This window comes from Hoplias malabaricus, chromosome 11 (genome assembly GCF_029633855.1).
Source record: "Hoplias malabaricus isolate fHopMal1 chromosome 11, fHopMal1.hap1, whole genome shotgun sequence".
NCBI classification, from domain to species: domain Eukaryota; kingdom Metazoa; phylum Chordata; class Actinopteri; order Characiformes; family Erythrinidae; genus Hoplias; species Hoplias malabaricus.
The window spans coordinates 29777073-29804643 of NC_089810.1; the positions used below are offsets into that span (position 1 = coordinate 29777073).

A 27571-nucleotide genomic window follows, 5' to 3' on the forward strand; every position below is an offset into this window, starting at 1 on the left:
ACTTTTTTCACCTTACCCTTAGTTTTCAGAATAAAAGACTCATAAGATTTATCACTGATTATATATTTTTTAGTGGCTATCTTTTGATGCACGTAAAAAAGGGGTTAAAAAAAGTGAACGAGGGGACAATATTATGAAAAAAATCAATCATTTGAGCATCTGAACAGCATAGCTGCCCACAAACAGTGAAATACCACAACACAGTCAGTTTGTTTATGGACTGGCTAAGTTAGAAAACAACTAAGGGAAAAAACAAGCTGTTTACATTTTCTTCCCTTTATTACATAATAATGGGAATTATTAGACTTGTATAACCCTAAAATCTCCAATTACAGCTCTGCTCTGCTTTTATGTGAGCATAAAGCCTGGGTTCAAACACATAAAATAGACATGATGAGAGCAGAGAAATTAGAGAACTGAGCAAAAATGACTGTTAAGAATGTAGAGAGCCAACAAAAACTGTGAAAGCGAGAGCTTTTGTGCCTCACGTGTCTTTACAGCTCAGTCATGACTGCGGTAAGCAGTGTTTGACTCATTATAATTTAAAGGAACAGGCACTTAAACCAGGGTGAGATAGATGCTCTGGTGGTTAATTCTTGTGGTATTTTGTCCAAAGCATGTCACACACATTGCATTAAAATCCCAGTTGTCCGTGTTACCTTGTAGAAAAAGTGTATAGTGTGTAATTTTTAAATGCAGTGGTTTTTAGCCTTTCAGTTTTCGACATGCAGACATTTGGAAATGTAAATCTCCAAATTTGTGTTGTTTTATTTAGGGTATAATTGCTAAATATTTCAGCACTGTTGTACGTTGATTATGGAGTTATGATTGAGTTTGTTATGAGACCACACACATAGCTGGAGGACAAGGCTGAAACTGTTGCAGAAAAATGTGTGAGTAGTAGAATAGCAGTTTTTGTCTTAAACATTTACTGTGTGACTGTAAGGGCGTCTGGCCGGAGGTGGAGGGGGCTGGGGTTAGAACCTGTGTGTGTGTGTGTGTAAGTGAATGGGGGAGGTTAAATGGAATGTGGACTCTTGGTGAAAGGGATTTGAACTGAGTGAATGTGCTCAGTTTATTTGACAAGATGGCGTTTATAAATGCTTAGACTTGTTTGTGTCTGTTCAGTTTCTGTCTTTCTTCTTTTGCTAGAAATGGGAAGCAACTTTTTTTGCAGTTCAGACATTTTCATACATTTATTTTAAAGACAAATTGTAATATTATTGTAAATAAATCTAAATGTAAACATTGTAATTATTTTTAATTGGCTGTTATTAAATAATATTTAATAAATAATTTTAGACAAAATATATTTTTTACATTCAGCTAAATTTAACATTCAGACTGAAACTTGAAAAGGAATTACCCAGAAGGCACAAAATATTAACGTGAAATAAATTTTTGATATACACAATTTTTGATGAATTAATTCGCCATTGATTTGGGTTGCAGATGAAAAGTGTTAAGTTTGGAGCATGCAGCATTTGGTTAAAATGTTCCTAAACTTCATTATGTTATTTACATTTAAAAATTTCTCAAGTCTCACATTGTATGTAATTTGTGTGGGTGTGCTTCATTTGTATACATGTATATACTGATAAATGTATACATTTTATCAGACTTATATATTACATCATATTTGCTGCAATTTTGCTTCAATAAATATGATTATTTCTGTTGTCAGATATAAACGTATGACACATCCACTGTGTGGACATTGCATGGATGTCTAAAAATGTCTTTAAAAAAACATCTTGATTCCAACCACATTTTGACTTTGGACTGATGTCCAGGAACAATGTTTTCTAAATGTCTTTACCACTTATCTCTAACTAAATTGCGAGGCTAAATGCTGGAACTCATTTTTATTTGTACATTGTACAACGTTTGTAAATTTTGTCTAGAGAATTTCACCTCTGTAGTTTTTGTTCTTTCCTAATTGGTAATTTATTGGAATTGTTGTCAATTTAATAAACCTTTTTTTAATTAATAATTTTTAATGAATAATCTTTGTAGTGGGTTTGGATATGAATTGAATTTGTGGCTCTCTGTGCTAGCAGTGTTGTCAACTGTAGTTTTCTGGATTCGTCGTCTGGTTTCTCTGGCGTTAACATATTTTCTGTGACTGTTTTTGTCTGTTCTGTCTGATTTTGTCTCATGTTGTTGATATGTCTGTAGCTAAAGTGATTGAGGGTGGTCGCAGAAGCCTGAGGCCTGAAGCGTAGGGCAAGAAGCTACATGCTCTCTCTCTCTCTCTCTCTCTCTCTCTCTCTCTCTCTCTCTCTCAGACCCAGACGCTCATGCATGACTGGACATCAGACTCAAGTTGAACCTTCTTATGTCCCCAGTGGCAAAGATATCTCAAAAAGTCTAAAAGTATATTTTGAGGAGATGTATTTTTTTAATGATTTGAATATCAGCAGAGAAGGCTCAATCTGGTTAATACAGATGGTTAAATATATAAATAAATATCTCTAAGTATTGTATTTCTTACTTTTATATGTTGTCTTGTCGAAAAATAAAAACTCAAAAACTGCACTTTACCTATGCAAATATTTAAAATAAATCCCATTGTGTAGAAACCTTGTTCTTGGTTTTCTTAACAGTTAAAACATGCATTGCGGTTATCCAATTTATAAACCATATAAATTAAATGTTTTTTTTACTATATTAAATTTTTTTTCAAATAAATGTATCTATTTTTTAAGTATTAGATTATATATTTTACATAGTCTTCTTGTGAGTGTTCCCAAGCAGGCGGCATTTTGGGTTTTTTTTTCTCAATATAGACAGCGAGTGAGACTTTAAAAGCTTTCTTGTGGTTTTCCGCTGTTCACAAGCGGTCAGTGTGTTTTGGGGGATGTTGGCTGCCGTCCAGAACTCCGCTCACGCCAGTAGGAGCACTGTGTGTTGGGCCACATTAATTTTGGCCCAGAAATAACCTCAGCAGTGATTACGCCGCCACAGCCCACGTGTGTATTACAGACAGCCCCCCAAACCTCTACTGTTTGACAGGTAGTAATTTTATGGAAGGAGATTAGTGAGGAAAGGGAGGGCTCGGGGTGGAGCAGGAATGGAACATTTATTCTGCTGAGGCATTTCACATACACACGCAATATACAACCTGGAAAGAATAGCCTGTGGCTTTTATGGCATTTCAACTGTCTGTCCCTGCTGTTAATATCTGATATCACAGTGACAATCCAGTCATGCAAAAGCTAGAGATAAAAATGGGCACTGGAAATGGAGAAGGTCTGGTCAGTGGTGCTATGATGATGATGATTATGATGGTTATTGGTGCTGGTCGTTGGAATCACAAGGGACTTGGGGAATCTCCTCTTGTTTACACAGCACAGTCATTGATCCTCTCTACTGCTCCACCTGAGAGAAAGAGAGAAAGACAGAGACTGGAAATCATCTTTATATCGTGTAAATGCAGTTCCTGCTTCTCTTTCCTGTGACATGTATAGTTTCTCTGAACCTAGCTGACAGTTTTCTCTGATTGTGCTATGGTTTTCTTTTAATTCATCATGAAATCTTGAAATCTTCAGAGAAGTGAAAAAGAGAAGTACAACCCAATGTTTTTAACCAGACACTATAAGCATGCGATGTGGTACTAAAGCGTGCCTTTTGATTGCTTTCCCTTCTGTGCAGTGGTTGTGATGCAGTAGTTGGTAAGCCAGATGGTTTCAGGAAACTGCAATGACAAATGAAAATCAAATATTTAACCGCGTTGATTTAATTGAATATGTTGGAGGTTGTTCATATCAGATTTTATATGAGTGTGTGTGTGTGTGTGTGTGTGTGTGTGTGTGTGTTTGTGTGTGTGTGTGCGTGTCTGTATTACAGGTCTGAGAGGAAATAGTTTCTCATGTTGCGATGTTTTAAATGTATTTGTATCAGATGAAGTGATATGGAAACTGGAAGTGTTTAAAGCTTGATTCCTCTTCTTTCCACTGCTGTCATTTGTTTAAAACATTTGTGTGTACAGACAAATACAATATGACAAAATCTCTAGCTTCTTTTGCTAGGTGTACAGGAGTTCTAATTTTTACATTTAAAATATTGAAAAAAATAATATACTAGTTGTATCAGGAAAAAGTGCTGCAAAAGCATGTGCACTGACTTCTTGGGAATGACACTGAATCTAAAATATATGTGTGAGTTTTGGTTTAGACAATGGTGCTTTCGATGTTAGCATTCATTCATTCATTCATTCATTATCTGTAACCGCTTACCCAATTCAGGGTCGTGGTGGGTCCAGAGCCTACCTGGAATCATTGGGCGCAAGGTGGGAATACACCCTGGAGGGGGCGCCAGTCCTTCACAGGGCAACACAGACTCACACACACACACATTCACTCACACACTCACACCTACGGACATTTTTGAGTTGCCAATCCACCTACCAACGTGTGTTTTTGGACTGTGGGAGGAAACCAGAGCACCCGGAGGAAACCCACGCGGACACGGGGAGAACACATCAACTCCTCACAGACAGTCACCCGGAGTGGGAATCGAACCCACAACCTCCAGGTCCCTGGAGCTGTCTTGTTAGCATTCAGTGCAGTGCTAACATTAATGCAGTGTATTAATATTTAATTTTTAGTTGTTTTTTTTTATATAAAATTAAAATAGTCGGTTTTAATACTACACAACATTTACTGAATTTTCGATTACAATTCAAATCAAATCAAAGTTAATTTGTCACATACATTTTCATACATGGTACTGGCATTGAAATGCTTTGATGACTATTCCTGTGCAATATATATATATATATATATATATATATATATATATATATATATATATATACATATATATATACAGAGACTGTAATATAACTGTTAATATTGTGCAAAATAAAGGTATAAAATAAGGGTAAATTATGGGTATAAATATAATAAAACTAGAGATCTAACAGAGCTCTTACAAATAAAAAGAATAAGGTACAAAAAATTTTAAAGATAAACATAGAATAAAATAAATATATAGAGGACATAATATAGATATGGAAATTTTACATAGCACTTTTATATGTTACACAGTAACTTTTTGAAATATCTGTACACCTTATTAAATTTTATTTGTTCAATTAAAACCTACTTTGCTACTGTGGCTAGAAGTTTGTGTTATGATGCTTTGTGTGCTGTCAGTCCTTGTTAAACCAATATAAATGAAGAATGTATCGAATGTATACACTCACAGAGGAAGCATAGAACAGGAGCACATACAAAAACATGGTCAACAGAAGGTTGAGGGAGTGTCGTTCCTGAGACAAAGAGCATAGTTTTAACATTCCTGCACTGACCATGGCTCGTCGACGAGACTCAACATGTCTGCTTTTCCCAGCATGCCACTGCGGCTGCACTAGGCACTTTTCTTTGGATTTGACTGTTATTTATGGCTGGGACAGTTGCGTTTAATTGTGGAAAGTTGACCCTTCTGTGTGCATACATTGGCCTCCATATGTTTGACCAGGCTTAAAACAGTGCTGGCTTTATTTGGTGGTGCATACTTTGTAGTTTTTGAGGGCACTAATCCATAAATTAGTTCCCCATGGTGCTGACTTAATTGAAATAGCTTGCGTTGATGGACTGATCCATATGTCCAGTTGTGTTGTTTTCCATGCCCCTGCTCAACATGCTCATGTTTGCTCAGGTTTAATAGGTGATATATGACTTGTGGATGTGAGCTACATCAAGCCATAGACTCTGATTAAAGATTAACCACTGTATGGGAGTTTAAGATGGTGTTTAACCCTGGGGGTTACTTCACAATGCAGGATTTTGCAGCTTAGACTGAAGTCAAACCTGCCAAGTAGAAAAAGGAGAGCTGAAAGACGTCCCAACTACACAGTCTTTATCTTTGTGTTCAGAAACCCCCTGCTGGAGTACACATTGCCCTGCTTTTGTGATCCTAAGCTAATCACCTTACATCAGTACCTTACCTCGCTTTTATTGTTAAATGCGATCAAATCCTCACAACAAAGTTTTGGCCATGGGTGTCGTGTACTAGCAGGAGATGTAAACAGATATTTCTCTTTATGTTCCTCACACCCCTCTGCATCTCTTTTGGTTCTTTGTGGGGTAAAATTCCTCTCCGGAACATTTCAGTGTGGCCTTCCTGCCCTTATTTTCTTTAAGTTTGTCTTCTGTGCGGCCGGTGGCAACCCCCACAAGCCCTTCTGCTGTGTGTGTGTGTGTGTGTGTGTGGGAGGGACACTTACATCTCCCCAACAATCTATCAGAGCACACAGCCCATGAACTTGGTCCCTTTTGCATCTGCTTTGAGTGAAGTGTGTGTGTGTGTGTGTGTGTGGATTTGGGGGCAAATGCAGCTGGAGTCCAGTGGGGGAGGTGTGTGTGTAGGTTGTCAGGGTATGGGGGTGGAGTACAGATGGGGGTCAGGGGAGGGAAGGTTAAGCGGGTGGACGACTTTATTTACCGTTTCCTGTGAAGAGACACCTGTGAGAATGGGCCTGAATTGAGGGTGTTTACTCAAGTTGTTTTACTTAAGTTGTGGGGACCTAAGTCTGTTAACACAGTCACATTATGGGGACTTGTCTTCTTTATAGGGACGAAAAGCAAGGTTAGACAAGCAGTTATGGATAAAGTTAGTGTAAATCTCCAGGAAATGAATGTATGTCAGTGCAATGCCCTCTGAAATCATGGAAACAAGAATCTGTCTGATATTTGTTCCCCTGTCCTCACGACAAAAATACAGCATGATGTTTGTTGACAATGTGTGTATATAGATGCCGATGATGATGATGTAACACTTCTCTCTGCAGAATGGCAGTGGTGTTTGGGGTGAAGAGACAGACAGCAGTAAAACAAGAGGAGAGGCATCCAGAGACTTTGCCAAGGTGAGCTGACATCCAAAATATCCTCTTTATCCATGGGTTCCAGGTCACATGATGTTTTGGCATGGACACCATATTGGGCACCAATTGTCTGGCTTCAGGTTGCAGCACTTGTATACACAGATTGTAAAGATGGATATATTTATTTCAGACACAGTCACTCTCACTTTGCCTGAGAGAGACTCACAACAATCAGAAGCACAGACTTGTCTCCTGCTTTGTGCCAGTGGGAGAAGGATCCCACTGTGATGCATAAAATGGAGAAAGTTATATTTATCATGTCTTAGCCATATTAGCATTTTTGTCATTTAATATAATGACAGATCATATACAAGCTTCAGTAATCGTGTTATTTCCCTCGTGTTTTGTTTTAGCATGTAAGAGAATACAGGCACATCTCATTCCTCTCACCAAATATTTCTCTATATCCTTTGTAAGGCACAATGTAGTATGAAAAATAAAAGCTTTCTGCACTCATTTAGTGTGTAGTATGTCAAAAATAAATCTAGTCAGCTGTAGGGTTCACATATCCCTGACAAATTGGTGCCTAATTACTTTCTGGGTTCTGTATTAAAAGTTTTATTATCTGTGATATGCACTGTGTAGGCAGTATGACATCATCTGAAAGCCATGGTTAGAAAGTGGTGTAAGAGAGCATGACTAGACTTTGACTTTAAATTGTTGGACTGTGGTTATGTGTTTTATAAATTATATTCTCTCTCTCTCACACACCGTTTTAGTTGTATGAACTGGACAATGACCCCAACAGAAAAGAGTTCCTGGACGATCTCTTTACTTTCATGCAGAAGAGAGGTAAGAAGTTTCAGGCTTTGTTTTTCTACTGTGGTCTGACAGCTGATTCTGGACAGACATTTTTTTTTGCTGGTGGATGTTTACTGAAGGGTTTGAGTTGCTGATGGGTCAGAACCTCTCACCTCCAGTAGACAGAGGTCCAAGCTGTTTAGTGTTTAATCAGGAGGATCTACTACTATGACTCACACACATACACTCACACGCACACACTCACACGCACACACACACACACACACACACACACACACACACATACACACATATATATGCACATATACATACTTCTGATTTAGGGTAAGAATGTATGTGTCATAAGCCTTCTCATTAAAGAAATTTTGAGAGCAAAGAATAGAAAACTCCCTTTCCCTCCAGACATCTGTGTAACACATTGATTGCCAGAAAGCAGAAAGTGTGTGTGTGTGTGTGTGTGTATGTGCCTGTGTGTACATATGTGTATAGGCATGTATGTGTGTTAAGCTTCGTTAATTCATGGTGCAAGTCTGAACCAAAACCTGAAGCACTGGTTTTCTGTGTAATTACATTGAGGCTCAGACACTTGATCACACATTTCAGATGAACTCTGCTTCTACTTTCAGAAATAGTGTGTCCCCTGCCCACAAATACCATCATATCCTCCCAACAAATGTTCTAGCATCTAGTATAAATCTTTCCCAGAGTAGTGGAAGCTCTTACTGCAGCAAATGTTGGGGACAAACACTAGCTGTCCAAAAATGTCCAAAAAATACTCTGCTATTGGCATTTCCTTTAGGCAAATCTGGTTTCTGGTACTTGGAACCGGGTACTTTTTTGACCCTGCTCACTCATGGTTCCAAATAAGTCAAGTATAAACTAAACTTCATGTGTAGCAGTCACATGCACAGATAGACCCCTACTGGTGCTCAAGCACTTGCCCTTTTGCCCTGATGAGAAAAGTGCTCTTTCGGCTGGAGCCCAATTTTTCTTTATTATTCAATATTTAAAAATAAAAATGACCCTCTCTGTCATCAGTTCCCCCAAAAGTGTTTTGATATCTGACGGGCATTTATTTGAGTTCTTGTGAGAATTCTGCCCCAATCTGCGGTGAGCACAAGCTCCCGTCTTGCTCCTCCCTCCTCCTCCGGTTAGCACTCATGCAGTGTTGAGTGCCAGGCCAAACCACTGCTCCTCTGACCCTCAGCGTCAGACAGAAAGGTAATGACTGTGCAATCGCTGTTAGTTGGTGCAAAATTAACCAAAACACTTAATATTATAGCGCCGCTGAAAACATTACATGGCTACTGGCCCGATGTTTCCTTTCAAAAAAACATTTAGGCCTCACACCTGCTGAAATTTCTTGCCTATTTATACAAAGAGCATGCGTACATAACTTTTATTTTTTAACAAAAATAAATATAAGTTAAATATCCTACTGTTTTTTTAATGAATAATTTTGGTGATGGGTGCCCTTTTTTGGCTTAAGCACCTGCCCCCAAAAATTTCTGTGCAGGTGCCTTCTCAGAGAGGCATATCATTTAGAATGAAATACAGACACCCAGCACAAACTATGTTATATTTGATTTTATTTGACTAACGATGCCAACTTGTAAAACTACGCCATGGTCTTTTGAAAAGGTTCAAACTCTCTTTTGATTGGTGGCAGACAAAAGACTCCAGCAAAAGCTGGGCAGTGCAACAAGTAAATAAAAATATATACTGACCTGCCTGAACTGATAATGATAAGCTGTGTTCAGTACCATAAGATAACATGCAAATTCACAAGTAGGGCTGGGAAAATTTGCATAAAATGATATCACAATATTTTTGCCATGATAATATTCTTGCTAATATGTGAAAACACTTATAGTTTAATAATTTAAAAGAAGAACCTACTACTGCAACAAAATACATATTATAGATTTGTCTTAGTATAAATATAAATGTCAGAATAAAATATTCAAAAATTTCAGTAGAAACAACAACTAAAATATCTGTAAACATAGGGTTATTTTGGGTATAAACAACAGTAACATACCAAGACTCTGAATTGTATCTACCACAAAACTAAAGTCTTCAACCACAGTGCAACTTTCCACCATACTTGCTATGCCTAAATAACTCATGAAATGAACATACGCCATTTTATGCATGAATGCATGATGTCATTATGTAATGGCAATATCATGAATTGTGTTTTTTTTATTATTGTTTTAAAATTGTACAGATATTATCGCATATTATATGATATGGCACAGCCTTATACACAAGTAAACAACACTTACTGCTGCAGTTGTTGTGGTTTCCGTTCCCATTTCAGTGGGGTAGAAGTTGTAATGGAAAGCAAACCAGGTACCACATACTAAAACCGAGTACAGTCAAGTAGAGTAGGTACTATGCAGTGGTAAAGCACCAGTAGTGTAAAATGGGTGATGTGTCTCAGGATGTCTCTGTACTATATTACAGTGATTACAGGCCCTGAAGGAGGTGATGTAGACGGTAATGGCAGCAGTAAGTTCAGTAAGGCTACCTTGGTTTGAACACTGTAATGGACTTACAAGGTTTTGCCGCTGAGGCTCTTCCCCTAATGGCTTGTTAAGTAGAGTTTGTGTGGCTCGGGCACTTAACCGTCTATCCAGGTTGAGGATGATGGACGTGTGTGTGTGTGGTTAAGTTGAATGTGTGTTTGTACGTTAGTAAACGGATGATTGTATACATGTTTCAAGGTGGGGGCATTGGGGTAAGTTTAGGAAGAAAATCGAACTATATCATATTCATATTAATTATTGACCCTATAATTTTTTCAGGCTCCACTGTCTGAACTGATGCACGGAGCTGTGTTCAGTCCTAAAAAAAACCCAACACATGAATACACAACAAATAAGCAGCACTTAATGTTTCCAAAGCCTGCTGTTCCCATAGGAGATGATGTTTTGTGATGTCATCCACTACATTTTAGGGGTGAGCAGTGCAAATCGTAAAGTGACCAGGGACCATGGACTTAAAGCGAGTAGAGCCGAGTACAGTAGGCACCATGCAGTGGCAAAGCGGCACAAGGGTTCATAGTTGCCCCCCATCTTCTTCCATTTCTTAATGAAGTGCTAGAAACACAGGCTGAGCTAGGGTTAGCAGTAAACAGAAACAGGCAGTTAGTGATCTCCTCCAAATGTGTTGAGCTATTTGATTGCTTTGGCAGCAGTTTGAAAGGGTGGAGCTGTATGTGTCTCAGAGGAAGCAGGTGGCAGACTTCACACGCTTGATATTTGGATACAAACAGTCTCTCTCTCTCTCTCTCTCTCTCTCTGTCTCTCCTTTTTCTTTCTTTCTCTTTTTCTTTCTCTCTCCATTGTCTTTCTTATCTTTTTCTCTCTCTCTCTCTCTCTCTCTCTCTCTCTCTCTCTCTCTCTCTCTCTCTCTAATCAGTTATCCTAATCTCAGTGAACACACTGCTCTTCCTGTTCTCTGCATGTGTGTGTGTGTAAGTGATCTCAGTAATTGAGCAATGCCCTGCAGTGTCTGGGAATGTCTCTCTCTCTCTCTCTCTCTCTCTCTCTCTCTCTCTCTCTCTCTCTATTTTCGAAAACACAACCAAAGGAAGGAAAGTAGTTTGAGAATCTCACTTCTGCTCTGAGTGCATAAATGCAAAGTAGTGTGTGTGTGTGTGTGTGTGTGTGTGTGTGTGTGTGTGTGTGTGTGTGTTTTCATGGCTGTGGAATTTTTGCCAGCTGTCTTAAACAGTCTCTGTGGGGCCGTATTTGGGGCCCCGTGTGGAGAAGGGCTACAGAAACACACATATAGAGCACAACATTCTGGATCTGTATCAAAGAGAGCAAACTTGGAAGACTACATTGTTTGTTTTCCTCTGCTCTGCATTCACTTTAATTTAAAGCAGCAGTTTGTGATTTTTTTTCCAGTGATTGTTCTTCAGGTTCCAAACTACCTGGCATAATGATACCTAGTGTCCAGGATGTATCAGAGATACATCAGAGAAATAAAGGTACGGTAGAGGTACAATATTGTCACTAAATGTACCAACTGTGTAAATGTACCTTTAAAAGTACAACAGTGTTTAAAAGTCTTTTCTCCAGAAGGAGAGATACATGTTTGTAAACTTTTAGTATAGAACTATGTCATATAAAAAAACCATAATAAACGTCCTGGAGAGCGAAACCAACACAATTTTAAAATCTACAATTATATTAAAATAAGGTACAATTATGTTAAGGGTAAAAATGTTCTGATAATGTAGGGGACCCACTCTTTGGAACATAAATCAGTTCATTCAGAGACTACAAGATGCATATTATAGGAATTCTTTAAAAATAATTAACACTGACTTTCATAACAATATATATATATATGGTATATACGGACCAGCTATAATTATAACCCCACCATACTAGAATCCATCTGTAGCTCTGCATACCATGATAGTCCCCTTTCATCCTGCTCTATCTGTGTCGCTCTCTTTCTCTGTCACTCTCTCTCTCTCTCTCTCTCTCTCTCTCTCTCTCTCTCTCTCTCTCTCTCTCTTTCTCTCTTTCTGTGAGTACTGTCCAGTTGGAGTGATGAATGCCTTCTTGTCTTTCTGAGGGACAAGCCCATAGTGGAAGAGTGTTGTTTAAGAGATCAGAGGAAACAGGATGAGAAATAATGGTGTGAGTGAGAGACAGGGAAAAAAGAGAGAGAGAGAGCAAGAGAGACGTGGGGGGGGGGGGCTGTTGCTTTTAAAACAACAAAAACAAGTGGCAGTGTTTGTGGTTCTGCATTGAGTTATAGGTGCCAGGTGCAGTGTGTGTGTGATGAGTGAAGGATGTAATGGGAGAGAGAGAAAGAGTCAATGGGCCAGAGAGAATGAGAGAGAAAATGGGAAATGAGGGACTGTGTGAGTGAGATAAAAGAGAGATGGGGGAGATTAGGAGAATAAGAGACTAAAAAGGCTTGAATATTAGTGAGAGAAATGATAGTAAGTGAGAAAGGAAATATATAGTGAAATTAAATTCACACTGATTTTAACCTAAATTAAGTTAGTCAGTCTGAAAGTGTTTGGCATTTGGAGTTTGCTTTTTTAGTTTTGCTCTGGAGCTCCGTGGCTAATATGGCTGAGAGGGAATGGAAGTTTATGAAGTTAAAAGGGTTACAATGACATCAAATAAAACAATAATACAGTCACTTAACTCTGTCTCATTCTCCAGCACCAATGCAAGCATCTGTTACCTGACATAACACGATAGTGTTCTCCTCCAAGCGTGCTGAGCTCCACTGACTTTCAGACTCTCTCTCTATCTATCTATCTATCTATCTATCTATCTATCTATCTATCTATCTATCTATCTCTCTCTCTCTCTCTCTCTCTCTCTCTCTGGACTCTGGAGGACTAATGTATACATTACTATACTATCGCTGTGTAAGCCACATTGAACTGCCATTGTGTGAAAGGTGCTCTATAAATAAACTTGCCTTGCCTTGCTTATACACACACACACACACACGCACACGTATAAAATAAAAGCTTGCTAAAACTTACACCCATCAAATATAATCAAATAAACAATAGAGTGTATTTTTTAATATACTTCATATAAAGAGTTCTATTAAATGGTGTGAATTGAAAGGAGGAGGAAACGCACTTATGCTCCTCCAGAAATAAAGGAGAAATACTATCAGTAATACTATTGATTTTTGCAATGAGATGATAGCAACTTATCAGACTTGACATGACCAGGACGAGAAAACTTTGATCTCCAGGCTAGTTGGTGCAGTGGGTTGTAGTTGAAGTGTGTGTGTGTGTGTGTGTGTGTGTGTGTGTGTGTGTGTGTGTGTGTGTGTGTGTTGGTAGTGGTGGGCTGGTGTCAGGGGGTTGATTTCTTTTTTCTTTTTCAGAGGGGAAAGGGTTGGATTAAGGGGGCCCCCCTGTCCCTCACCATGATTAATGACCCTGTAAAACACACAACACACTCTCTCTACTGCTGCTGACCAGCTCCAGCCCACAGGGATGAGACAGGGGGTGTGAGTAAAAGCAAGGGAGAACGGAAGAAGGAGTGGAGTAAGGGTGGTGCCTCAGACTTCCAGACAGACGGGGTGTATCTCTCTCTCTCTCTCTCTCTCTCTCTTTGGTTTTTGGTAATCAGCACTGTGACGCTGGTCTCTGTATGAAAGCTGCTGTTAAGGCGTACACGCTTGTTTAGGATTAAAGATCAGGTTGGTTTGTGGCTTAGTCTTAAAATTAAATCTGGCGTGGGAAGGCCCCACCTACGTTGAATGGGAAGCCACGCCCAGACAGGACACAATCCCATTTCTACACATTGTAGAGCAGGGCTTCAGTCCCATTTCACCCCTTAGCCTTAGTTTTGCCTAGAGGTAGGGGTGTCTCATTTCTTGTTGTGAAAGTTGGGTAAGGCATAGGGTTAAGGCTATATACCACAGGAAATGTAGGGCAATGAATGCCTTGTGAATCAGAAGCAATCATCATATTAACCATTGTATTATCTTAGTTTAATGTAGTTTCAATGCATTATGTCCCTTTACTTCATAACAAGCATAAAACATCACTAATATTTGGCAATGGTTCTAAACTTCCAGTTCCCCCTTCCACGGCGACGCAATTATCACCTGTGGCAAAATATAAGGTGGAACTGGAAGTTTTGAACAAAAACACACTGAATAAGCAACTGAACTCCGCTTTATATCACAGAGAGTTGGGAATGGGTGATAATATAAGATGGTAGAGTGGACTTGAAGGCATGTGATGCACTAAATTTAACTAGGTTAAAGTCCAGAAGCTCTGATATTGCTGCAGACAGGCAGCAGAGAGCCAATGAAGTACTGCTTTTTTGTGTTCTGATGACGTATCAGGCTGTTAAATGTTCATTTTTGAAAAAGTGGTGTGTGTGTATATATATATATATATATATGTGTGTGTGTGTGTGTGTGTGTGTGTGTGTGTGTGTGTCTTTACTTTGCCTCTCCATCTCAGACCCAGGGCCCATGTGTTATTTAAGCAGTTTACAGATGACCAGCACTATATTACTGTGTCCCATTCTTTCTCCTCTGACACCTTCACAGCACTGACCATCAGCAAAAAAGTGAGGGGTTTAATTGAGCAGTCAGAACTAATGTATGACCTATATGTATAATGTATACCAGAGAACTGCCTGATGACACAGGATCATGTTTTAGCTGACCAATACCTCACTAATGAAACCTCACTTAACTCATTCCAAGACAACAGTTTTGCTCTTTTAACCCAGGTTCAGCATTTTATGTTTGGGCATGAAATTGATGATGGTAGTTAAATATATTTTGTGGAATTTGCTGCCCATGTTATAATACTTTTATTACGTTTAATACTTTTTAAAATTTTCAGCCAGTCAGGAATGTTGTTGTGATTAAAAACCAGTAAATTATGTATAATTAAATGTACATAATGCTGTTCTCGTGGATGTATAATATCTTTGCTTTTCTGTGAGAAGCAGGTTTCCCTTCACACTCACACACACAGTACCGTAAACTGCAAGGCATATGCACACATTGAAACCTTAATGTAGATGGCACGATCACAGTGGCCCTGTAAATGTTGACATTGCTGCTCCACATGTGTGTGTCTAATGTCAGCTGTGTCTAACGTTCCTCACTGTTTAGTGGAAAGTCAGGCAGTTGAATGCAGAGAGGCACAGCACCTCTGTCTCCCCCTTTTTCAGTTTTCCTGGAATTTAGATTTGGGAGCAGAAATTAAAATATATGTTAACTGGAAAAATATGAAATCCCTTTAAAATAATATAACGTTTCTGCTTTTGGGTTTAGTGTCAAATGTTCAGAAGATTGAACTTATAAGTGTTACACAGACCCAGGATGATGAAACAAATTGCAAATCTCCTTTTTTCTGAGCATTTACTTTTCAGGAAGAAATTCCTCAGTATTAACATGTTCCTTGGGAACAGAAGGCCAGCAGCTGATCCCTGAGTATTGATCATCAATCTCCAACTCACAGCTTTATCTGCCAATCTGCCGCCACATTGATTACAGCCCTCAGCTTATAAGAGGGAGGAAGAGAGGGGGAAGGAGAGAGAGAGGAAAGCGGGAGAGAGACCTTCTGTTTAACCTCTAAATAGCCTTTGTCAACGTCATCCTGCGGTCAGTTGTCATAGTGACACAGGACAAGATTAGGTTGCATACACGGCAATGGCAGTTAACCTGCCTTCATACTGGACTCGCGTTGGCATTTAACACCTTCCAAATAAATATGACGTGGCCTTTCTAAGTCAAGTTATTGTTATTTTGCTGCATTTTCCAACATGTAACAAAATAACAATAGAATTTCACTGTAAGGCACTGTATCACAACATATCATATTGTGCCATAGCATATGGCATTAAATCAAATGGGAAAAGAACAAGAGGAGAAGAGGGGAAGAAGATGTGAACAGCAAAGGAAGCAAAGGAAGAAGAGAGAAAGAAAAGGCTGATTAATTTTGACCAAACTATACCTTTATATTGGAGGTTTTATGTAATGTAGGTAAATTTATTTTTTAAATATTTGTAAAGTTCAACTCACAGAGATGAATAATTAAACCACTATATCATCCCTGAATAAACCAGTTGATGGTTTATGGAATCACTCTACCACATGAGGGTGGCCATGTTTAAAATAGTGTTTATACTGTGTTCCGTTTACCTTATAAGTCAAGGTGTCAGCTGGGAATGACGTCATATTCGAGTTGACCATTCATTCATTATCTGTAACCGCTTATCCAATTCAGGGTCGTGGTGGCTCCAGAGCCTACCTGGAATCAATGGGCGCAAGGTGGGAATACACCCTGGAGGGGGCGCCACTCCTTCACAGAGTCCTTCACAGGGCAACACAGACACACATTCAACAAACTCCATGGAAGCACATCCAGATACAGCAGTTAGATATGAATGTGTGTACGACTGATTTAATGATACACAAATAGATAGAAATTCTAATAACCTGTAATAGTACTGCTTCTATACACTGTTTATGTGTGAGCAGCCATTTTGGATTCCAGACTCAGGGTTGGTGAGGCACTCCTGACATTCCGAGTAGGAAATCTCACCTGTGGAGTCATTCCAGTTGAAATTTACACTTGCACCTCAGAAGATATGTTTTAGTCAAGAATAATATCTTCCACATTTTCTGTGCAGATTGCAGTCAGGTAGTCAGTACACGGTTTCTCTCCCACTCTCTCTCTCTCTCTCTCTCTCTCGTTTCGAGGAGGTGTTGATTAGAATGCGATCAGCTTCAAGCATCCGTCCTCTGGGAGCTCACACTCTCTGGTTACAGTCAGAGTGGCCTTCTCACTTTTCACACCATCCACTCTTTTCATCCCTCCTCTCTCTCCCCCACCTCCCCTCTCTTATCTCCCTCTCCTCTCATCCCTTCTTCCTTCCAGGTGACCCATCTTTTTGACCCAGGGCAAGAGTCAGATTACCCTTCTATGGCCTCCTCCTCCTCCTCCTGCTGCTTCTTTGATCCTTTTTCTTTCACTCATTTCATGAAACTTAAAGCAATAGTTTGGTGAATGTGCCTACGTGCTGGTATGAGTGGATTAGACACAGCAGTGCTGCTAGAGTTTTTAAACACTGTGTCCTCACAGGGTCCACTCTGATTAATTCTTACCTCATCTGTTGCTTAATCAATGGACTCAGGATGCTGTTGGACAGGTATTTTTGGTTGGTGGACTATTCTCAGTCCAGCAGTGACACTAAGGGGTTTAAAAACTTGAGCAACACTGCTGTGTCTGATCCACCCATACCAACACCACAACCACCACATCAGTGTCTCTGCAGTGCTGTGAATGATGGGAATGATGCACCACCCAAATCATGCTCGCTCCGTGGTGGACCTTTGGAGGTCCTAAATATTAAAGAAAAGGGTGAAACTGGGCTAAATAGTATGCAGGGCTACATATGGAGTGTGTTTGTAGAATTACAAAGTGCACCCATATTACACCCATGTGGTCTGTGAAGCTGATAAAATAGACCCTCAGCATAGAAACATGGCTGTTTTGCTGTGGCTGAAGCAATGGTAATAGCTTTGGTTCTAGACTTTATATCACATGCTGGATCGTTGTTTTGAGGATTTGATTACATTCAAGCAGGAGCCATACTGAGGTTGGTTTACATCATTTCAAGAGTGGTGTCTACAAACTTTTGAACCAATAGTGTATCTGTTCACTCCCGTGTGATTGTAGCCCAGAAAGGGTTAACATAATGGAGGCTAAATGCCCAGGAGCATGTGGTTCGAGATGCAGACCCTCAGGGAGCCTTTAGCCTCCTGCCCTCAGTGAAGGGAAATCACACACAAGCATCATCTCACTTACATGAACCCTTCACTACAGAGAGAAACGTTACAGTATATTAGTATATAAGCTAGTTTGGCAACTAACAAAAGACCTACAGTTTTCACTAGCCCATTCATGCTGGATAAATAAGGAGTGTTTTAGTCTGGGCTGCTTTGTTAATGAGGCACAATACAGGACAGCCAATTAGAACTTGGCTTGCACCAATATGGGAATTCTCGGCCAATGCCGATATCCAATATTATACGTGTACATATCTGCTGATGTCGATGCTGATGGATATATATAAAATACAGGAAGATAATATACCCTGGATTAACATTATAGACAAAGGTAACATTTACTTGCACATTTTAGCTTCCAATGAACTGTATGGAAAATATAAAAACGTAATTTAAATTTAACAATATAAATGTAATATTAGGGCGGCACGGTGGCACAGCAGGTAGTGTCGCTTTCACACAGCTCCAGGGTCCTGGGGTTGTGGGTTCGAGTTTGGAGTTTGGTGTGTTCTCCCTGTGTCCGCGTGGGTTTCCTTCAGGTGCTCTGGTTTTAAACACGGTCCAAAAACACACGTTGGTAGGTGGATTGGAGACTCAAAAGTGTCCGTAGGTGTGACCGTGTGAGCGAAAGTGTGAGTGAGTGTTGCCCTGTGAAGGACTGGCGCCCCATCCAGGGTATGCTCCGGACCCACCGCGACCCTGAACTGGATAAGATTTTACAGACAATGAATTAATTTAATAATAGATCTACTCAAACAAATAAAATTAAACATTAATGTACAAATTTCTGTTAACTTAAAGCAAAGGATTAAACACAGAAATTCTAATAGACCTTAAGCAATAACAAATTCAACAGTTCAACAATACAGCAAAGCAATAAGAGCTTCAGCTCTGCATTTATGCTACTACACAATGTCAGTGGTGGAAAAATCTGAGGCCAATAATCATTAAAAAAGCAATTATCTGCCAATACAGATAATATTCAAATATAATTGTGCATCAATAATGAGGACATGGCTCATTTACATATCATTACTCTCCAAAATAGCAACTTTACAGGAGAATGAAAAAACCTTAACTTGCAATAGAAGTCAAGGTAAAAATAATTAATTCCAAATCATTTTCTATTGGTCCATTCATCATGAAACCGACACACAATGTGATGGACAGCTGCTGTGTTCACATGATGTAGTCAACTATAAATTGACCAACATGGAGATACATGTTTTTCATTGGACAGTGACTATATGTTACCCCCTAAAATCTCAAGGGATGGAAGAAAGTTTGAAAAACACTCCTGTCTGGCTTTAGTGTGTAAAATGATTAATTTATTCAATCATTTATTAATTGTCTGTAATTGCTTGAGTCCAGAGCTCACCCGGAATCATTGGTTGTGCATGACGGGGCGCCGGTCCATTGCAGGGCACCACACAGAGCCCTTTTCAACTAAATGAAATGAGGCTTTTATAACACTTCTCCTGGATACTTGAGTCCACATCCAGGACTGATCCTGGGCTCTACTGTGGCAGGGGTTCATTATCTCTGGTTTGCTACCACACACAAGAACTCCATCCAAACTGTGGATCAATTTCGCAATCCCTTACATCACTTCTCTCTAGGCTCACAAAATGGCAGAAAGGGGCTTCATCTGTGTGCTGCTTTTCAATATTTTTCATGGATACAAATACTCAAGTGCTGAAGAACCACAGGGCTTCACTATGCAGGAGCCCTTGTTGTATGAAAGTTTTATCCCTGCAGGCCAGCCCAAGATTACACACACTCACTCCACAGAACTGAGCTTAATACTGTCACTTAATACAGTTTGGTTTTATTAGACATGGGAAAGGGAAGTAACACCACAAATCAAAGCAGTCATGTTACAAAATGAACGAATCATGCAACCACAAAACATGGCACCTGGAGCAGATTGCTTCTACACCTGCATCTGACTGCACCAGAGTCCAATAGAAGGAAAGGCAAGGACTCTGATTTCAAACCAAACATCCGAAAATAGCTGTAGTGTGAAAAAGACCTTAGAACCGTGGTGCTATTCAGCAACCTGGCCTGTGTTTGCAACACTTTAGATAGGAACAAAGGATACATTATCAGTGGTGGGCATTGCTCAGTTGCAGAATTACTGTGGTGAAATTCAGGCCCCCAGTCACCTGGGTTCCTATACCTTGTGGTCATTTGATATTCGTTTTGAAATTGGACAAATGGAAAATAAGAAATGACCGTTTATGATTGTCCATTCAAAGTAAAAAAAAGAAATGGGAAAAGAATCATTATAAGAACATTGCAAGCAAATACACTACTCTATTATCAGGGGAGTCTGGAGCCATTGATAAATGTATAGAATCAGGAAATAGTTATGGTTTATCTACTGTTTACAGCAGGTTCAGATCATAGTGATTATAGAATATGCATGTGTAAATGATGCTGAGTTTGAAGTTCAAACTTGTGGACTGCGAGAACAGAAAATAGCTTAAAATTACACATACCTTAATACAGCCCCAGAGCATTATTCCTCTTTTTACTTCTTTATGATTTTCTTTTCAAATCAGAAATTAGATAAAGAGTAATTTCCCATTCTCCATTGTCCAATTTCAGAGTGAATAGGTCCACAGACACCTCTGATTCAGTGGTCTTTTTCCCCAGTGTAACACCAAGGAAGATATAACATGTTGCAAATGACCCCGTCCTACTCCACTACACATTAGCAATTTATTTGAGGCCCTGTGTTCTTTCTTGAGCTTTAGCTTACGAACCTTGAGACGTTATCATGGTTCAAATCTACTATTCTTTGTTTTTAAATGAGAAGGAACCCTCCAGATTCAAAATTAGTTGCATCAATGTGATTGGAACCTCTTACGCATGGGTGGAAAAGGGCTAATATTCACACATTCACTCACACAACTCTCACCTATGGACTGTGGTAGGAAACCCATGCAGACATGGGGAGAACACACCAAACTCCTCACAGACAGTGAATTGAAACTACAACTCCAGAACCCTGGATCTGTGTGACGGAGACCTGCAGGTCCATTTACATAAATGAACACAAGTGAAAATGGTGGATATTGGCCCTTTAACACTGTCCTCTTATAGCCTTCTTCGTCCAGCCGAGCTTCCTTCCGCTTGTCCTCTTTTTTTGGTGAGGAAGGGCAGTGTTTCCTGGTGAAATCTCACCCCGGAGTGGCAGTGATGCGTGTTCACTGAAAAATTCATCCCCTGGGTCATTGTCGGTTGGCAGGGGGTCACTCGCAGGCCTTTAATTATTTAAGGAATGCTAGTAATGTGAAATCAGCGATATTTAATTTACCAAGACAGCCACTGATTTATAATAGATGCTGCACATGAGCAGCTGAACGCTAAAATGGGGTCAGGAGCCAGGGTGTATTTGCCCTGTTATTTTTATTTGATGGCTCTTTCCCATCTTATTCACTGCTGAGTGCTGGTATGAGATTATCCACATATCCAGGACACTTGGATTCGGACACCCAGCTCTGCCCTGAATAGACCACTATAAAAGCTATAAAAGTGTTGGAGTTCATCACAGATGTGCAGCTATAAATGTTCAGGTCATGTGAGTGTTTGGCATGTGAAGTGGAGGCATTCAGCTCAGCCCCCTAGTCTCTAATATCGCTCTCTCTCTCTCTCTCTCTGTCTCTCTCTCTCTCTATCTATGATGTGATTTTTATATTTCATCAAGGATGAAAATGGATTTCATGTCTTACAATGAAGAATCAGGATGGTGATGAGTGTCTGGGATGACAATGACATGAATGACAATGAATGTTCAGTATTTTTATGTGAGTGTGAAATATGAACTGATGGCATAAATATAGACTCTCTCTCTACCTCTCTCTTTCTCTCTCTCTCTCTCTCTCTCTTTCTCCCCTTCTTTTTCTTCTTCTTCTTCATTCTTTCCTCAGTCTTTTTTACCCCATTTACTTTTTTCCCTTTTTTTCACTTCTCTATATCTCTATCTTTCTTCCTTCTTCTCTCACTTTTCTTTCTCTCTGGCATGTTCTTTACTCATGCTACTGATCTCTTTTCTTTTATTCTCTCTCTCTCACTCCATTTCTATATTTTTCTTTACTTTTTTATTTTCCATCGTTTCTCTCCCTTTCTTTTCCTTTTTCGCCCTTTTCTTCATTCTCTATCTTTGTTTTTTTCTGATTTCCTATTATTCTCTCTCTTTCTCTTTCTTTCTCTCTTTCTTTTCTTTTCTCATTTTTCTCCCTTTCTCTTTTCTTTTTCACCATTTTCTTCCTTCTCTATCTTTGTTTCTTTCTGATTTCCTTTTATTTTATCTTTCTCATTCTCTCTCTCTCTCACTCTCTCCCCCTTCTCCTTCCATTCTTTGTTATCTTGCTAGTTTTCTTTCATCTTCTCTGTTTGTCTCCCTCTTTTGCACTCTCCTCTTCTGGTCCTGTCTCTCTCCTTATCTGTCCCACTCTTGTTTTCCCTTCGATCACACTCCTCCCTAAGTGAAGGGACTTCTTCAGTAGAGTTAGATCTCTCTCTCTCTTTCTCTCTCTCTGTCTCTCGCACTCTCTCTCTCTCTCTCTCTCTCTCTCTCTCTCTCTCTCTCTCTCTCTCTCTCTCTGTCTCTCGCACTGTCTCGCTCTCTCTCTCTGGGGGCCAGGGGGGCCTCAGCCTAAGGGCTTCCCACCAGCTCAACCTTTGACCCCTGCTGCCATTAATCTCTCCACCCCTGATCGGCCCATCCCAAGGGTAAAATAAGCTGCAGAAAGGCATGATGGGACACGAGAGCCTGCGGCCAATCAGAGCAGGCCTCAGAGACACACTGGAGGCCTACAAGCCAATGGAGTGCAATTGGCCTTCAGCAGCAGCTCCACAGCCAAGAGATTAATATCAGGCTTTTCTCAGATGACTTTTACATTTGTTGTTTTCATAAGTGTAGAATAGCAGAGCTTAAGGGTGGTCACTGAAGACTATGGCAGTATGAGGCTTGGTTTAATCTAAGCCATTTTAAATGATTGAAATTAAATACACTGTCCAGAAGACCTCTTACAATTAGTGAGGTTAGATACTTTCAGGTGCATCCATTGTGGACACACACGTTGTGTATACATAGCTTGTAAAATCAGAAAAGCCTGAAATGAAAAGAGGCCCTCTGGAGGAGCTACACATGAGCCCAAGGTGAAGTTCAGGAGTATAAGCCTCTTTTTCACTCCAGGACAAAACCGTTCTTAATGTCATTCTGTATCGATCTGTGCCATTGCGGAAATGTTGGCCCAGTTACAGTTTTTTCATTGCTAAATCAGGAGCAGAAAGGGTTTTTTTTTAAATACAGCAAGGGGCTGCACTTTTTACTCAACTGTAAAAACATGAACTTTATATTTGAGCAGAAAAAATCTTAATGAGCCAATCAGCAGACCTCTGTGTCATTTAAGCCCATCCCACAGAGTGCTAAGCCTGGTTTTCTCAGCATGGTTTGAAAGCCTTCCATAACAAACTTTGTCTGTGTGGAATAGCCACTGGAACTGTTACCAACCCATGCTCGGAATTGTTCAGTCCTGAAGTGGACAAGAGGCCGTAGAGCCTCCCCAGCATTGGGCTGTGGATCAGTGGATGAGAGTCCTGATCAATGGAGCAATGGGGATCCATCTAATTAAACAGACTTCAGGTGGAACTGATTATGCCCACCGCGACCCTGAAGTGGTTACAGATGATGAATGAATAAATGGAACTAATTAGTCAGAATAAGTACATGACTTCACTAATGTTCGTATGGCTGAATGATGAGTTAAATCCTCACATAAATGTTCCAAGGTCTTGTCTAAAGGTGAAAATACCTACTATTAATACTATTAATAATTACTTGTGATCTTGTGATCTTGCCTAATTGTGATATGGTTTTATTTTCCAAAATCTTTTGGCAGATTCAGTGATGTTTTATATTAAAGTGTTGGTGAAGTGACCATAGTGGACACTGTATGTGTGTATAATCCAGAGGTGTGTTTGAGCTATTTGTTAGTGTCAGTTTTTTGTTTTTGCATATGTGTGTGTGTGTGTTGGGGATGTATGTATGCGAATGAAAACACTGCTTCCTGCTGACCAGCATTTTAATTCACGCATCAATAACCTTGGGCCTGACCTTTGACCCCTGCAACCATGCTAATTGTTTGATGTGAGTCTGATGGGCAGAACTACATTTAAGTATTGAAAACAACTTGTGTGTGTGTGTGTGTGTGTATGTGTGTGTGTGTGTGTGTGTTTGTGTGAGCATTCTGGAGTGTGTTCTGGAAGCGATCATGTGTTATGTTGGCGCACACATACACACACACACACACACACACACACACACACACACACACAATGCACCAACAACTGCCCTGATGATGATGTCACTGGGAGGTAGCTATAGACATTCATTGGCTTTATATGATCCCCAAACAATGGGCTGGAGAACAGTATCTATAGAGTTGTTTATAAAAGGGGGGTCTGCAGAGGGGCTTCTATAGACCTACACAAACATAAACTGGCTAGAACTGGAACAGCTACAGCACGTGGACACTCTGGGTATAATGGTGGTTAATTTTGGTTGGTTTCTAGGTGCCTTTTATATAGTAATGCACCAAAATATAATAGATTTCCTATGTTGTAGCTGCTTATTTTACACATGTACACATTATATTTCTTCATGAGGCTCACACTAATGTCACAGGTATTAGCTAGAACTTAGTTAACTGAACATAGATGTTGGAAATGTGACCTGGAAATGGTCTTTTGAACCATGGTATAACACTTTTCAATAAAGCAGTTTGGTCTTAGTTTATGAAAATGCTGTAAATCAGAGATTTCTCAAATTATGCTCTTATGGTGGTGCAAAAGTGTCATTGCCACACATCACCGGGGTCTTGAGGTTTTGGGTTCGATCCCCAGCTTGGTTAACTGTCTGTGAGGGGTTTGGTGTGTTCTTTTATGGATCTGCACGGGTGCTCTCTGGGTGCTCCATGTTCCTCACACAGTACAAAACACATATTTAGGGGGAATGGCTGTGTAAAATTGTACACAGGTGTGAGTGACTGGGTGAGTGTGTGAAATTGTCCACACATGTAAATGTGTGAGTGACTGGGTGAGGTTGTTCACAGGTTTGAGTGTGTGAGTGTTTGGATAAGGGTGTGAAATTGTCAGCAGATGTGAGTGTCTAGGTAGGGGGGTGAAATTGTCCCCAGGTGTGAATGTATGAGTGACTGGGTGACTGTGTGCAGTTGTCCACAGCTGTGAATGTGTGACTGAGTGGCTGAGGGTGTGATGCCATTGCTATAGACTTACTCCCTGTCCAGTGTGTGTTCCTACCTTGGCCTTGATGAAGCGGTTACAAAATATGAATGAATGAATATCTAATTTGGTCATTTTGGGCTATATTGTCATTATTAAGTAGTTATTATTGTTTTTTTTTTGTTTACTACATTTGATCACAGCAGCTGTCTTTCACATTGTGTGACAATTTCAGGATGAATGGACCAATAGAAATGCTCTAAAATTACTTGGATAAAATCCTTTTACATTCACTTCCATTGAAAATTAAGGTTTTTTCCTTCTTGTGTAAACATATTATTTTTGAGATACATGCCCTTTCCTGGACAGCAACAGTATTTGGATCATTTCACACATTCACAAATAATCCTTTTCCACAGCTTGTATCTGCCCAATATAACATGTCAGGCCTAATAACTTCCCAAGGTTACTATTTAAGACCTACACATAGTTTGTGTAAAAATAATTAAATTAATCATTTAGATTCACAGATTTAGGAGCTTTACATTGGGCTTGATACCCAAGAAAATAAATTCTAATATACTAATTATTAGTTCATATCTCAACTACAGTGATTATTTCAAAGTTTGAAAATCAGGTGATTGTCTCTCGTTTTTTAAAACCTTCTAATACATACCTGTCAACTGTAGTTTTGGGAAGGTGGCTTCTAGCTCTAAGAGTGTCCTGCACTATGTACGAGCATGTGGCCACTTCTCCTGCTCTAATTAAAGCCAACCTACCCAGAGATGGGGCTAAGTTAAGACACCAGATCGAGGCTAATCTTCCTGAATGATCACATTGCTTTTTAAGAGCCACTAATGGCTCTGGTGTCTGCTCCGAGGTCTGTGGGCAGAATTGGTCACAGAATTACAACACACATGTACACACACACAAGCAAACGCCACAAGCCTTAAAAACACAGAGAGGGTAGTGTGTGGATTTAGCTTTAGCATGTGCAATCCTTCAAATAATGCTCATTATAGTGGCCTGTGGATTAGTGAACCTGTGTAATCCGGATGTCTGGCACACTTTTCACGAGGCCCAGCCTTAAATAGCTGGTCTTAATGTGGGTGCTTTGGCATTAGCAAAACTAGCCTAACTAGCACATAGCACAACTATCAATGTCATATTCACTGTGTACATTTAGTACAGATATATTTAGACATAATATATCATAAAAAAGTTTTAATGAATGTCCATTGTGCTGAAAATTGTGCAGAACATACACAGAAAATTAAAGAACTAATGCTAACAAGAATGAATATTAATTTACCAAGTAGCAAGTTCTTAAGCAACATAAGTCCTATAAAAGTTTGTCATAACAACTTGCATAAGTCTACATGTATATTTTAAAATTACTCCAATAAGCAATTGTCTTGAAGTTGATTTCTCCTTAAAGAATTTTTATTATGCTTGTTGAAATTAAGGCTATATTTAGTAGTTAGACACAAATCTTACTTTACAGTTTTCATGTAGGTGATTTCACCATTAGCTCCACACCTACCAAACCTCAGCCCTAACCTAGCATTAGCTGTTGACAAGAGTAATGCATCATTATCAAAATGTGGTGGTGAATTTGCATTTGCTGAGGGCCTGTTTTCCAGCTCACTGTTCAGCTAAACTGGGCTAATACTTTCTAGTTTGCTGTAATCTTATCTATTCCGGGGCTTGACTGATATTACCATGCTGATTCTTGAAGTAATACTCAAGTGTTGTGTAATATTAATGTGTGGTAAAATGAATTTAGAGATGTGATATGTACGTATTTCGCAGGAACTCCAGTGAACAGAATCCCTATCATGGCAAAGCAGGTACTTGACCTGTACATGCTGTACAAACTGGTGACGGAGAAAGGGGGTCTAGTGGAGGTCATCAACAAGAAAATCTGGAGAGAAATCACCAAAGGCCTGAATTTGCCCACCTCCATAACCAGCGCAGCCTTCACACTCCGCACACAGTAAGCACATAATTTCACACATTCACACTGCCTTGAACAACATGTATACTGTTCAAATTTAAATGTGTTGATTGTTCTGGGGAGATGCTGCAGTGTTGCCAAATCTTCAGTAAGGAAAGTAGATATTGGCTGTCATAAAAGTCACTAGAAGTCGCTAAATGACATCATCATCTAATTTGCATACCAGACCTTTTTTTTCTTTTGTCATTGAAACACTGACACACTAAATTAGTTTTTATTTTTATTTCCATGTCGTTTGTTAATTTTTCGTAAATAGGATCGATTTTCAAACCTAATGTACACACGTTGTGCTGGCTCACATAAAGAGCAAGTCATCAGACTGA

General features: G+C 39.6%; 1 protein-coding gene across 1 annotated transcript in view; it reads left to right on the forward strand.

Moving 5' to 3' along the window:
• LOC136709332 (AT-rich interactive domain-containing protein 3B-like) overlaps positions 1-27571 on the forward strand; it is a 53348-nt gene that overhangs the window by 21813 nt on the left and 3964 nt on the right. Inside the window, exons 3-5 of the mRNA XM_066684475.1 lie at positions 6797-6871; positions 7609-7681; positions 27044-27227. Coding sequence (XP_066540572.1) covers positions 6797-6871; positions 7609-7681; positions 27044-27227 — 332 coding nt within the window. The remainder of the gene's footprint in view (positions 1-6796; positions 6872-7608; positions 7682-27043; positions 27228-27571) is intronic.